The sequence below is a fragment of the Austrofundulus limnaeus genome, unplaced genomic scaffold (assembly GCF_001266775.1).
Source record: "Austrofundulus limnaeus strain Quisiro unplaced genomic scaffold, Austrofundulus_limnaeus-1.0 Scaffold97, whole genome shotgun sequence".
Classification (NCBI taxonomy): Eukaryota; Metazoa; Chordata; class Actinopteri; order Cyprinodontiformes; family Rivulidae; genus Austrofundulus; species Austrofundulus limnaeus.
Window position 1 is genome coordinate 1,661,403 of NW_013952499.1, and position 12,295 is coordinate 1,673,697.

The 12,295-nt window shown below is 42.5% G+C and overlaps 1 protein-coding gene across 1 annotated transcript in view; it reads left to right on the plus strand.

Annotated features, from left to right (window-relative positions):
* Window positions 1-11,236, plus strand: part of jcadb (junctional cadherin 5 associated b) — a gene marked incomplete at its 3' end in the record, with an annotated part of 16,395 nt that extends 5,159 nt beyond the window's left edge. Inside the window, 2 exon segments of the mRNA XM_014013064.1 lie at window positions 3,696-4,139; window positions 7,386-11,236. Coding sequence (XP_013868518.1) covers window positions 3,811-4,139; window positions 7,386-11,236 — 4,180 coding nt within the window.
* Window positions 11,237-12,295: the final 1,059 nt, after the last annotated feature.

Sequence of the window (12,295 nt, forward strand, 5' to 3'; positions counted from 1 at the left end):
CTTATGAATACACATCATGCAATTTCATATTTCTTTAACAAACTAATGTTTATCATTCTCTTAAACAAATACATTGAATCAGTAAAAATATAAAGTTTTGAGTAAATCTTTTACTACATTTTCTGGGGGACTATACCACTGGACCCCCCTAGAGCTGCTTCACTCCACAGAAGTAGACTTCTGGTATTCTATTTCAAATTAATCATATTGTTAACTATTTTAATTGGACAACGTGATCTTTAAAGATTAAAAAATAAAACCAAAGACAGAACTATTTGGGATGGAAATGTTTGTAAATTGTCGGTGAGATAAAGAAACAAGTGGCACCTCCTGAACTCTTACCCAGGGCACCAAACAGGCTCTGATTGTTGGTGTCACCTGAGTCTGTTAGCAAAATATCTCAAGAACCTTGTCACAGATTTTACTGCTGCAGCTCCATACAATGTTTTCTGTTTTTACAGATGCAAAATGCAATCCTTCATGTAATGTTCAACAGAAAAAAGTAAATGTTTAACAGCTTTTGAGAAAAGTCAAGTGAACTCATCTGAAAAAAAAAAAAAACCCAGAATGATAAAATAAGTGTTTCTAATCAAGAGTTAAATGAAAGTGGTGGACAGCAGGCGCTCTGGTGCACAGATGATGTGGAGTTTAACGTTGCTCCGTCTGTAATCTGASGTGCCGGGCACTAATCTGTCTGCACGTCTCTGCATCACGTTCAGATCCGTGTTATCGCACCGACACGTTCCACAAACCAGAAACAGAACGGGAGTTTGAGGTGAGGAAATAAAYGCGAGCAGAAGATCGATGTTGACAAAGTTTCACGCAAACCTCGACTGATTTGCGGCGGTCTGCTTTAACACAACGGGCTTCGATTCGGCGCCGTTTAAGTGTCRCGTTCCTAATGGAAAATGTAAACGAATCCAGTCTTTGAGTCTGTGGATGCAAACGTGCACAAAGCCTTTGATGGATGTGTTACAGCTATAAGAGAACCACTGTCATCCGCAGGCAGAGCACTGTTACAGGCACTAATTAAAACATCAGACAGGCAGGCCTGCTCCTGCATTCACACACCAACATACGAACAGGTATGCAGACAAAAAAAATCATAAAACATGTGTCTTTTCTTTTCTACACTTAAAGCTGAATCAAATATTCMTTATTCAGCAGTGAAAACATGAAGGTAACATTACTGTCGTTATTCAGCGTCAATGATTTTGGCCATGTTTTTTTTTTGCCAAACATAATTTGTTTTTATTTCTAAAGCTGGAGGATTCGCTGTACTTTTATAGAATAGAACTTATTTGCATCAGAAACATGAAGAGCACAAACCGTGCAGTCTGAAATGCGGGTCTGCACTCAATGTAAACAAAACACCCATCTGAATCCGATGAAAATCGAGCGGAGGCTCGAGTTTTATTAGATAAGTGTTTGTAGGTAAACAAATACAGCAACAAGTTTCGCTTTTGACCTGCTTTTTAGCCACTTTGGCTGTTTTTGTAGGAGAATAAAWACACGTTTTTAATCTTTGTGACGTTGCAGTGACAAACTTTAAAAAGACAAACAAATAAAATATAGTAATCATCAGTTTAAAAGTAAAAAAATCTACGCTGATAATTTATTTAAATGCTGGGACCTTTTAGAGAAATCATAATCATAATTTTGGATTCTGTTGTTTATTATATTAAATACTGTCTTTAGCAGGGGTGGGCAATCCTGGTCCTGGAGGGCCGCAGTCCTGCATGTTTTACTTGTTTCTCTGATCCAACACACCTAATTCAGTGATTGAATTATCTCTTCAAGCTCTGTAGAAGCCAGTTAATCATCCATTCATGCAAATCAGGTGTGTTGGTACAGAAAAACATGTAAAACATGCAGGACTGCGGCCCTCGAGGACCAGGATTGCCCACCTCTGGTCTTTAGGTTCCATCTTCAGGAAACATATATTTCACAACAGAGATAAAAAACTAAATTTTGGTCTAAATTCTTTAATAATGTTGAAATTTCCACAGTCAGCGTGTAATCCTTTTTAATAATTAATATGTTTTATAACACATCAATGATCTCATTTGTTCAGGGCGCCTAAATATCTCATTTTATTTGACATTGTTGACATGTCTCATATTGATCACTGCACGTCTCAAATGAATCCAGAAACTTTAATTAGTCCAGAACTTTTCTGCCTGCTTTGCTCACTAAACACATGAATCTTAAATCATGTCAAACTCTCCAACCATCTTCCAGTTCATTCGTCCTCGCTCCCATTCAGACCAGTCAAACAAATCTTTTCTAACCCGTCCTGATGCGTCTCATCTCTCACAACCCTTTAATCCTCTTCATGTAATTTGTGTTCATGTCAGGAGGAGGTATTGAGTTTTGGTCAAACAGAACCTGATTGTGTTGAAGTTTAATCAGATCTGGTACGGACCCGTCTGTTTTTTACAGGATTTTTAAAAGAAAAAGGTAAAACGGAGGAATGCAGAGTTTGGGTAAAAGCTTTATGTTTGGAGTTTCTTTATGTGGAGTAAACAACAAATAAATGTTTCCATTCACCATAATGAACAAGTACAGCCTTTTTTTTTGTTTGTTTTAAGCTTATTTTAATGGTACAACGTTAATAAAACTAACAAAATCCAAACAGTTTTATTTGTCTTATCGATGGGTAATGTGTCAATACGGTTATTTTTAAATATTTTAAAATTTATAAATCGATGCCAACGTGTTTGTTTACTTTGAAAAAACAGCTGAAAACTCACTGCAGTCACTAGCTGTGTTTCCACTGACCATGAAAATGCACAAATTTATTTTGGAAATAAATTTGCTCAATGGAAACACGTCAATTTCGAAAAAAAAATCAGTTTTTCGACAAAATGTTTTTGAGCTAGGATGAGGTGGTTTTTCGGCCGTATCRAAATTGGTGTTTTCACAAAACTGCAATGGAAGCACTTTTTTCGCATCACGGGAGTCACATGATCAACAACCGGCTGTTTCTACTGGTGAAAAAGACGACGACAAAGTAGATAACAGGAAGTAGAAGTAGTAGTAATATCACAGAAGTAGTATAAAATAGTAAACTCACCGACTACAATTTCCCAAAAACACAGCATACGTAGCCGCTGCCAGGGTCTTGTTTCTGGAAAGCCTCGATAAAAGACGCTGACGTCTCCTCTGATGATGAGGTAGCAACATGCTATGTGTTTACATCCATCGCCGCCATGTTTGTAATGATTTATTGTGAGAACAAATGTATTCACTTTAATAGCATTTCTTACTTAATGGAAACACTGCAGTTGCGAAACTGTGTTTTTCGACATTAACAGAATATCAACAAAGTTTTGCGCACATTTGCAACGGAAACGCAGCCTGTGAGGCTGATTGTTTTGTTCACACTGAGTGCGTACCTGCATTTCAGAATTGCAAATCAACGAATCTGGAAAACAACTGGAGTGGACTCATTCAAACTGCACCAAGAGTTCAGAGTTGACCCGGTTCTGTTTGGTTTCTTACTGCTCAATGAGAACCTCTGATGGTTTAAAGCAGGCGTTTGGAACAGCGTGCGCCGAAACAATTCTGAAAAGAGACACAAACACCAGTTTTCTGAGAATCGGCTGCCGTCTTATATTTATTTTATTTTTTTGAATAGCGGTTGTGGTTTCGCTGCGTGCTGTTTTCAAGTTGCCTCCCTGTTCTCTCCTCAGTAATGGCCTCTGCTGAGCCTCCGTGCTCCAGCCTCCACCAGCAGCACTGCGCATAAGGCAACACACCCACCTTTGCCCTCCCGCACCCCCCACCGAGTGAGAGAGAGACGCCACCATGTACAGCGTGGAGGACCTCCTCATTTCCCACGGATACAAACTGCCCAAGAGCGGCCCCCCGTCGGCCACGCCTTACGAGAAGCGCCCCGCCGACTGCCAGCGTGAACTTGTGGACAACAGGGCCGGCCGGGGGGCCCTGAACGGGTTTGAGGCGGACAGGGAGCCCACCTCCATCACAGGGATCTACGGCACCAGGCAGGCTCTGGTGAAGGCTTACCCTGCCACAGACAAYGAGAGTGGGGAGAGGATCCTGAGGAGAAAAGAAGTCGGTATTGGTATCCTTGGTGATGGTCAGCCCTTGGGTGATTCTCTCGCAACAGACAGTGGGTGAGTGCTTTTCTCTCTTTTGCACCCCACCCCTCCCCACAACACACCTTTACCTTCTCCATACTCTCTCTAACCTCTTCYATGGGGCCCGTCAGTATTGCATGCAAAACTGAGTCTGCACTGCGCAGGATTTTTTCCCCCCTCTCCCTCCCATCTCTTCTCTTCTCTTCCCCTCCTCACAGAGCTGCAGAAGAGTGGCTGCAGCAGCACCACTGACATCTCTGGAGCTGGAGTGTGAGGAAATACGAAAGGTGCCTWGAGYTGTTGGAGACGTAGCTTGCGTCTCTGCGGTCGCCCGCTCCGGCGCACGGCTTCCTCAGCCTCCACCGGGGGGCTCGGGCGGGTGTAAACAGAGGCATTAGTTGGCGAGCAACATGCCTGAAGACAGGCGTGTAATCACTCCACTGTAAACACTGGCACACTGAATCACACCCAGCACGTGCTCCGTGATGTAAGCATGTTGCTGGGCAAGTGTGCACAGCGCAGCTCCCCTCAGCCATACAGTAGCATATGCTGCTGAGGATGATCCATTGACTTTGCTGCTTCAATGAAGGAGTACATTGACTAACAGGGCTTTTGTGCAATGCAGATATTTGAGGAAGCTTCAGCTATATGAGGGTTTTTTTTACACAATGAGGAAAATGCGATCGTTGGTTTAGTCTTATTGAAATGACTGTATTTAAAGTTTGAAAAGGCAATAAAAATGCTTTACTCCCAATCTGATTGTAACAAAATGTCATGAGGACAGGATGACCTGGTGAGGGTATGGTAACACTTCCTCTGCTATACAAACAAAAACAATTCTCTGAATTGTTTGGGAAAAACATCAGAAAGTTAAAACTTGAGTGCAACTGAACAAAATGATTTTAGTCAAAGAGAAACTAAGCCTGTTTTAGGAGTGGATCATATTAGGAATTTTGGTATTGATCAAATTCCAAGTAAATACAGGGCTARTATCATGGAYTTTAATTCCAATACTGATACCAATATATCATGGATTTTAATTCCAATACTGATACCAATACAATACAATACACTTCAATACGACATCATATGGTACATTATGGTATGTTACGGTAAGGTACAATACGATACAACATGACATGGTACGGTACAGTATGATATGGTATGTTATGGTCCATTACGGTAAGGTACAATACAACATGATTTGATATGGAATGGTACAGTACAGTATGGYATGGTACAATATGGTATGATATGGTACAATAAGAATATGACATTATACAATATAATACGATAAGGTACTGTACGTCATTGTATGGTGCAATATGATACAATTTGACATGGTACACTACAGTAGGGTATGGTACGATATGGTACACTACAGTACAGTACGGTACGTTATGGTATGTTATAGTAAGRTACAATGATAGCTACGGTACGATTTGGTACGATACAATACGATATGGTAGGTTATGGTACAATACAATAGAATATAAGGTACAGTACAGTACGGTACGGTACTACGATACAATATGATATGGTATGGTACAATAAGATATGATATTATGTGATATAATACGATAAGGTACGTTATGGTATGGTGCAATACGATACAATATGATATGGTACACTACAGTAGGGTATGGTATGGTACAATACAGTACAGTACGTTATGGTATGTTATAGTAAGGTACAATACAAGATGATTTGACAGCTACGGTACGATACAATAGAATATGATATGGTACAATACAGTACGGTACGTTATGGTTTGTTACAGTAAGGTACAATAAAATATGAATTGGTATGGTACGGTACGATATGGTATGATACAATATGATATTGCATGTTATGGTACGGTACAATATGATACAATATGATACGGTACGTTATGGTACAGTACAGTAGAATATGAAATGGTACAGTACAGTACGGTACGGTACAATACGGTATGGTACGATATGGTACAATACGATTTGATACCGATATCAATATTTCTCAAGATAAAGTATAGTTAGTTGATTATGACAAAATACAGGTCAAAGACTTTAGGCAAAAAAAATGTCTTGTATTATTTAAATTCAACAAAATAAAGTGATGTACCAGTAATAATAATAATAATAATAATAATAATAATAATTCTCCTATTACATTCTATTACATAAAATGGTTTAGGAAAAAACAGTCATTAGTGCAAAATAACTAGAAATAAGCAACAATGTAAGAAATATATAATACGTTGATGTTAAAAACACAACAAAATTTAACTTCCATAGCACACGGGCACGATGTAGAGGACTAATAACTAAAGCCAACAATTTGGAAGCTCTGCAGTACTGATTTTATTTTTCACTTTATAAGTCAATGGAGCAAATAAAATGTATTCAAAAGAACCAATATCAACAAGATCATCACCCTAGTATTGATCTGATCCAGTACTCACATGAGTATCAGTAATATCAATACTTGCCCCTATTTTTGATTTTTTATTGCAATGACATGTTAATTGTGTGCTTTTGTGTGTTCATTTCATGAAAACCCTCTTTAATSCCCCACTCCATCCCCTCCTGCTTTATTGCAGAAGCACTATTACAAACCTGGCACTTTTTATTTTAAAAACAAATAAAAAACTGCACACGTATAGTAAAGTAACAGTTCATTGGATGCATTATTTAATGTTAAAAGTATGTAGCTCATACTGTTTCCTGAAGGAGCAGTGATTCATATTTAAAGGTCAGTTATGTGATTGAATAAATACATAAATAAAGACACTTATGCTTTTACATCAGATCAGGTAAGTGGATGGATTTACAGTACAAAGATTTTAAGACCCTCAGTTGCTGGCCAGATGACCAGTTTTCAAGATGGGGTGGGCACAATTTATTATGCAGATCATATTGCAGTAGCATCACAATTTCATGATGTCTTTAAGGAAGTCTGAAGTCGCTGACTTAAGCACATCTGTCTCATGTGTGCTGGCTTGTCTTGATTAAGTTGTATTGGAAAGCCAAAATGGCCCCAGCCGAAACGCTTGCTCGCTGCTGACTCGGACATGTCATTTTTCATCTTTAACAATGAGAAAACCGGAGAGATTGGTATGTTGTCATTAAAATTTTATGGGTGGCTTTTACATGTGCCGACATTTTAGAAAAAAAAGTAGATTAAAGCTGACATAAAACTAACTGAGAGCTTTGGAAGCATTAACCTAATTGTATCTCTGAGACACTCTATCTGTTAAAGCTGCAACCATCTCATTAAAACTACACATTTTTGTCGTTACAGGTTCTATGATGTTCCTAGTTTGACTTACTCAGAGCCACTCAGCTATGATGAGCGGGATATTTCCTACTGGCGGAGGCGAGGCCAGGACTTCAGCATCCTGCTGGACTACGCTGACGGCAGAGAACTGAGGGCCTCCGCTGGAGCATGGAGGCCCCAGGCCCTGATGACGGCAGAGGAATACAGGGCAGAGAGGCAAGCGCAGCAGCTATGGGAGGACATTTCCTGGTTAAGGGACCCAGATGCAGGCCCTGGTCAGCTGAGGGTGACTGGGGAGAGGAAGTGCCAAAGCCTGGGTACAGAGGAGTGGAGGCCTGCTGTGGGCATGGGAAGGCAGCTGTCAGATGGGGATGGGGAAAGGTGGGCTAAGGACCAGTACCGCCTGAGGACACCCGAGGGCTTTTTCCACCCTAGAGTTAAAGCAAAGTCTCAGTCACTCCCCAGAGTTTTGTCACCTGATGGAAACGACTGCAGAGAGCTCGTACCATCCAGACCTAGCCTACCTGATAGGCAAAGGTTAAACAGCACTGTTTTCTCTGGGCCTTATAGCAGATATGTCTATGGTGGTGGTAGAAATGGTTGGGGTAGAAATGTCGGCCCGAGCAGCCATGTTGCACTTTTACCAAAGCCCAGGTTCAGCAGGCCTTTGAAGCCACCATCGTATGAGATACACCAGCAGACAAGGGGTAGCGCAGAAATGCTTGCCATAGAGCAGGGTGCCAAACAAAAAGACAGGTCTATCTATTATCCAAGGGGTGGGGAGCTGAAACACGACTATTTCGCACAACACTCTGCCATCACTGGAATGGAGCCTCCTGGCTACATTCCACCCCCTTCATATAGGAGAGGCCCACCCCCGAGAGGAGTTTCACTCAATCGCAATGAGTTGGCAAACTTAAGATGGAGGGCAGAAGCTTTGCAAATGCCCATGTCAGATCCTGGAAGGTGGCTTTCCAGACAGAGCAGTGGCTTGTGGTTGGAACATTATCAGGAACGTAGTGCGTCCTACCGGAAAAAGGTACATTCACTGGAAGAACAACCTAGTCTGGTTCGTCAATTACCCATTGAGGACCCAAGAGTGAAGCAAATCTCAGGAGGGCCTAGCGGGAACTCTCTCACTGACTCAGACAAAATCCGAAACATCAGCAAGGAGATTCCGTCTGCTAAGGCTCTAGGACAATCTACACATGATAGTGCCTTTCCTCCCCAGCAGGGGCCAGCTCCCAACWCTGAAACCAACAAAACAGCTCTCAACGACAGTGACAGCAGTAATCGACGGTGCAACAGGGGTATTAAAAAAAGCGAAAGCGTAGGTCCTGAACATACTCGTAGTCATATTTTCCCCTCATCTTTTCTTGGAAAACCACCACCACCTCCATGTAAACCGGCTGACCAGGGTGTCTCTGAAACGACGACAGAGGTAAAGAAAGTCGAACAACACGAACCACCGGAGAAAGAAAAATCCAAAAATCTAAAAAAGAGACTCAGTGAAACCATTTTTTGTTTAGTGTCTGTCCCTGTTACCCCTCAGCCCACTGTAATGATCCGTGACCAGAATAACAACAATGAAAAGTCACCAGACCCAGCAGGCAGTCCTAGTGACAACAAAACTGGTCATTTAACAAACCAAAGTCTCCAAAGCACATCATCAGCTGAAGCTGAGCTGCAGGCTCTAACTGGCAGCATAGCAAGCAGCAAAACAAGCAGCCGAGCGAGCAGCAAAATGTTTAAAAGATTACCCTGTAGACCCCCTAAAATAAATCATTACAAGGAGCTGAAGCTGTCAGGAACTTGGCCTGCAAACCAGTATCGAGATCAGGAGACACAAACTAGCCCGGAAGCTCAAAAACCCAGCCCTGAGAACAAGGAAGCACAACAAGACCCCATCCCTCCTGACACTGATGTCGCAGCAGACAGCAGCGGCTTAGTGGGCGCTGCGTTCACTTTCCCAATAAAGGGAGTCAAAAGCCTGAAACTGTCGAGCAACAGCGCATTCTCTCTGACCTCCACCTTCTCCAGCCAGCTGAACAAGAGTACAGCTCAGGATCCAGCAGCACCACCCTCAGGAAATGTGGAGGAGGCCAAACCAGCAAACAGTGGGCAGGAGCCATTTGAACCATTTTTGATCAAACCCACGGTGCAGAGGCCGTGGGATGCTGTCAAAGAACTGGAGACCATCAAAAAAGAAATCCAGGATCAACAGCAGCAACAGGCCAACAAACAACCAAGTGTCGACAAGTGCATAGAGGACCTCAACGAGGCCTACAAAGACATCTTAGAGCTAGGCACTGCCGGCAGTAAAGTCCCCAATGGCTCAGTTCAAATACCAGAGCGCATCAAAATCCGAYTGACTTCAGAACCTCTCAACAAGCCCAGCAGCCTTAGACGCAGTGCGGTGAGCTGGTCTGTTGACCCCGAATACAGAGAGGTGAAGAGCGCCTTCTCCAGGCCTGCAACCAAGTCAGTGACCTTCAGCAAACAGCTCAGAGAAGAACTCCCAGTCCCACCAAGAGAGACGGGGTTCAGAGAATACAGGGTTGTTGCACATCTTTCACGCAGAAGGAGCAAYGATGGCAGGACGGTGAAACTGGACCTGCCAGATGAGCCTATCGAGACGCCGCTTTGTGACTTCAGCCCAACGACGCACAGCACAGCAGCCGAGGTCCCCTGGGCGGATCGACAGCCCATGCAGGATGCCTCTACACTCACCAGTCCTCCGGATTACGAGGACATTTGCCAGGCTCTGCGTCAATCTAAAGAGCCGACAGATGCTAGCAGATCGTCCGCAGGCCATTCTAGAACCAGTGACTTGGAGCCTCCTCAAGATCCTGGTGTTGACTCGGAGGAGGAGTGTCCTATTTGTAAAAGAGAGCTTGAGAATCAGATGAGACAGGGTCCGCTGCCTCCACTTCACGAGGAGAACAGCTCAGACAGCTCAGTCAATCAAAATGGAAGTCCTCCCCAACGTGCTGCGTTAGAAAGTCCAGCAGAGGACTCAAAAACCGAGGAGCTAAACGACTCAACTTTAAACTCGTCAGGGCCTGACTCGTGTGCAGAAACAACGGAGCAGCACTCACTGACGCAAGGAGACGGTGAACAAACAGAAAACGCTCAGGCAGAAACCTCAGACAGTTCGTGCACGAATAACCCTGCTGAGAGCAAACCTGAAAATGGATCCACTGAYGATCCTTCCTCTGCGCCCACATTACAAACCGACCAGCCTGCAACCTTAGATGTCACGGAGGAACAGCGTGTTAATGAAACTGTRACTCAAAATGTAGACTTAGAAAAGGAAAAAAACTGCTCAGCTGAAACACGGGATGCAGGCAAAAAGAGATTTGTAGCAAAATGTGAGGGGCAAAGCAACACTTTGCCAAGAGGCAGGAAGGAAATAGAGAAAAAGTCTGTTTCGGTCCCAGAACTTAGATTTGGTCTACGAACTCATTTGGGGAAAGACCATCCCGGGTTGCCTGAGTTTCCGCCAGATAGACTGCCGCTCTCAATCCCCCCAAATCTAGACCGAAGGTTATCTCTAAGCTTGGAGGGGGAGAGGAGGACCAGAGGCCCCTCCCAGCGAATAGAAGCATTGCAGAACAAGCTGGCTGTTTCTCCAGGTCACGTGGCGGTTGAACGGATCGCCAGAATGAGAGAGGTGGACGTTATATGCCGGGTGAGGCGCCTGAGCATCCGGAGTACTGACTCTGGGGAGGGGGAGGCAGAGGGGGACGGCAAGGAAGCGGAAGAGCTCCACGCAGTACCGCAGGAAGACAAGGAGAACAATCAAGAGGTCACACGTTCACAGCGGGGAGCGGAAGAGGCAGTGTTGCAAGATGAGCAGAAATCATCTCTCTCAGGTGAGAATRGAAAACGGCTTTTATTTCACTGCAGTCAGTCAGTGCTGTGTGCAGGGGGTGGGGGATAATTCTTGTTTTTCTGTTAAAATTATGAAATATTAGTCAGTGTTACCATTTTTTACTATAACAACTACAAAACACAAAATGCTATATGGTATATCACAGCCAAAATCATTAAAAACACAYGTGAAAGACTCGTTTTACACGTGTGTGATTTTGGAACAGTTTTATCGTGAGCACAGGATGTCATGTTTCACCATTTAGGATCTGATGTTTCTAGTGGTTTTATTTTCCATAACACCACATTTTAAAACACAATTGTCTCAGAGTATTGAACAAACTGCTACAAGTATTTAGCTACATCTGGTAATATTTGAATTCAAGTGTTTCAGTCAGAGTTTGGACTCGTCCTCTCATCTCCAGGAATATGTTCGGCACACCAAGACGTTCTGGATCACATTATGCTTCCAAGTTTGAGGCAACACTTTGGGAAAAGATTTTATCTATTTCAACTGTTATAGAAAATGCTGTAGAAAGCCTTCCTAGAWGATTGGAAACTGTTGTCACTATAAAAGAGATACCAACTCCATACAGCTGTGTGACAAAAGTGTGGCCAAATCCTTTTGTCCTTATATCCTACTTTAATAAAATTGTTAGTGGTGCTTTACTCTTGATTTTTAGTTTATGACCAACATTTGTGCATTTAAAAGAACAATAATTAGGATTGCAAATGTGGTTTCTTTTTTAGGCTCAGACGTTTTGTAGCTTCTGATTTAGATGAATAAACAAGCAAATATGTGACCCATCACATCGAACTGAGGATTAAGTCACATGGTGGTATTATGATTGATTGRAAAATTTGGGATGATCTGATTCTGTCAAAATATGACAAACAAATACCTTATCTATGGGTCCCTTCAATGAAATGTCCACAATATGGTAAAATTTTTTTGCTACTTTCCTTATGCTGTAGCAAAGCTATTTTCGATACAAGCTGGGAAATCTCGATATCCAAATACGGTTTAAAGTTTCCTCTTTTAAATTTTGTCAAAAATCTCC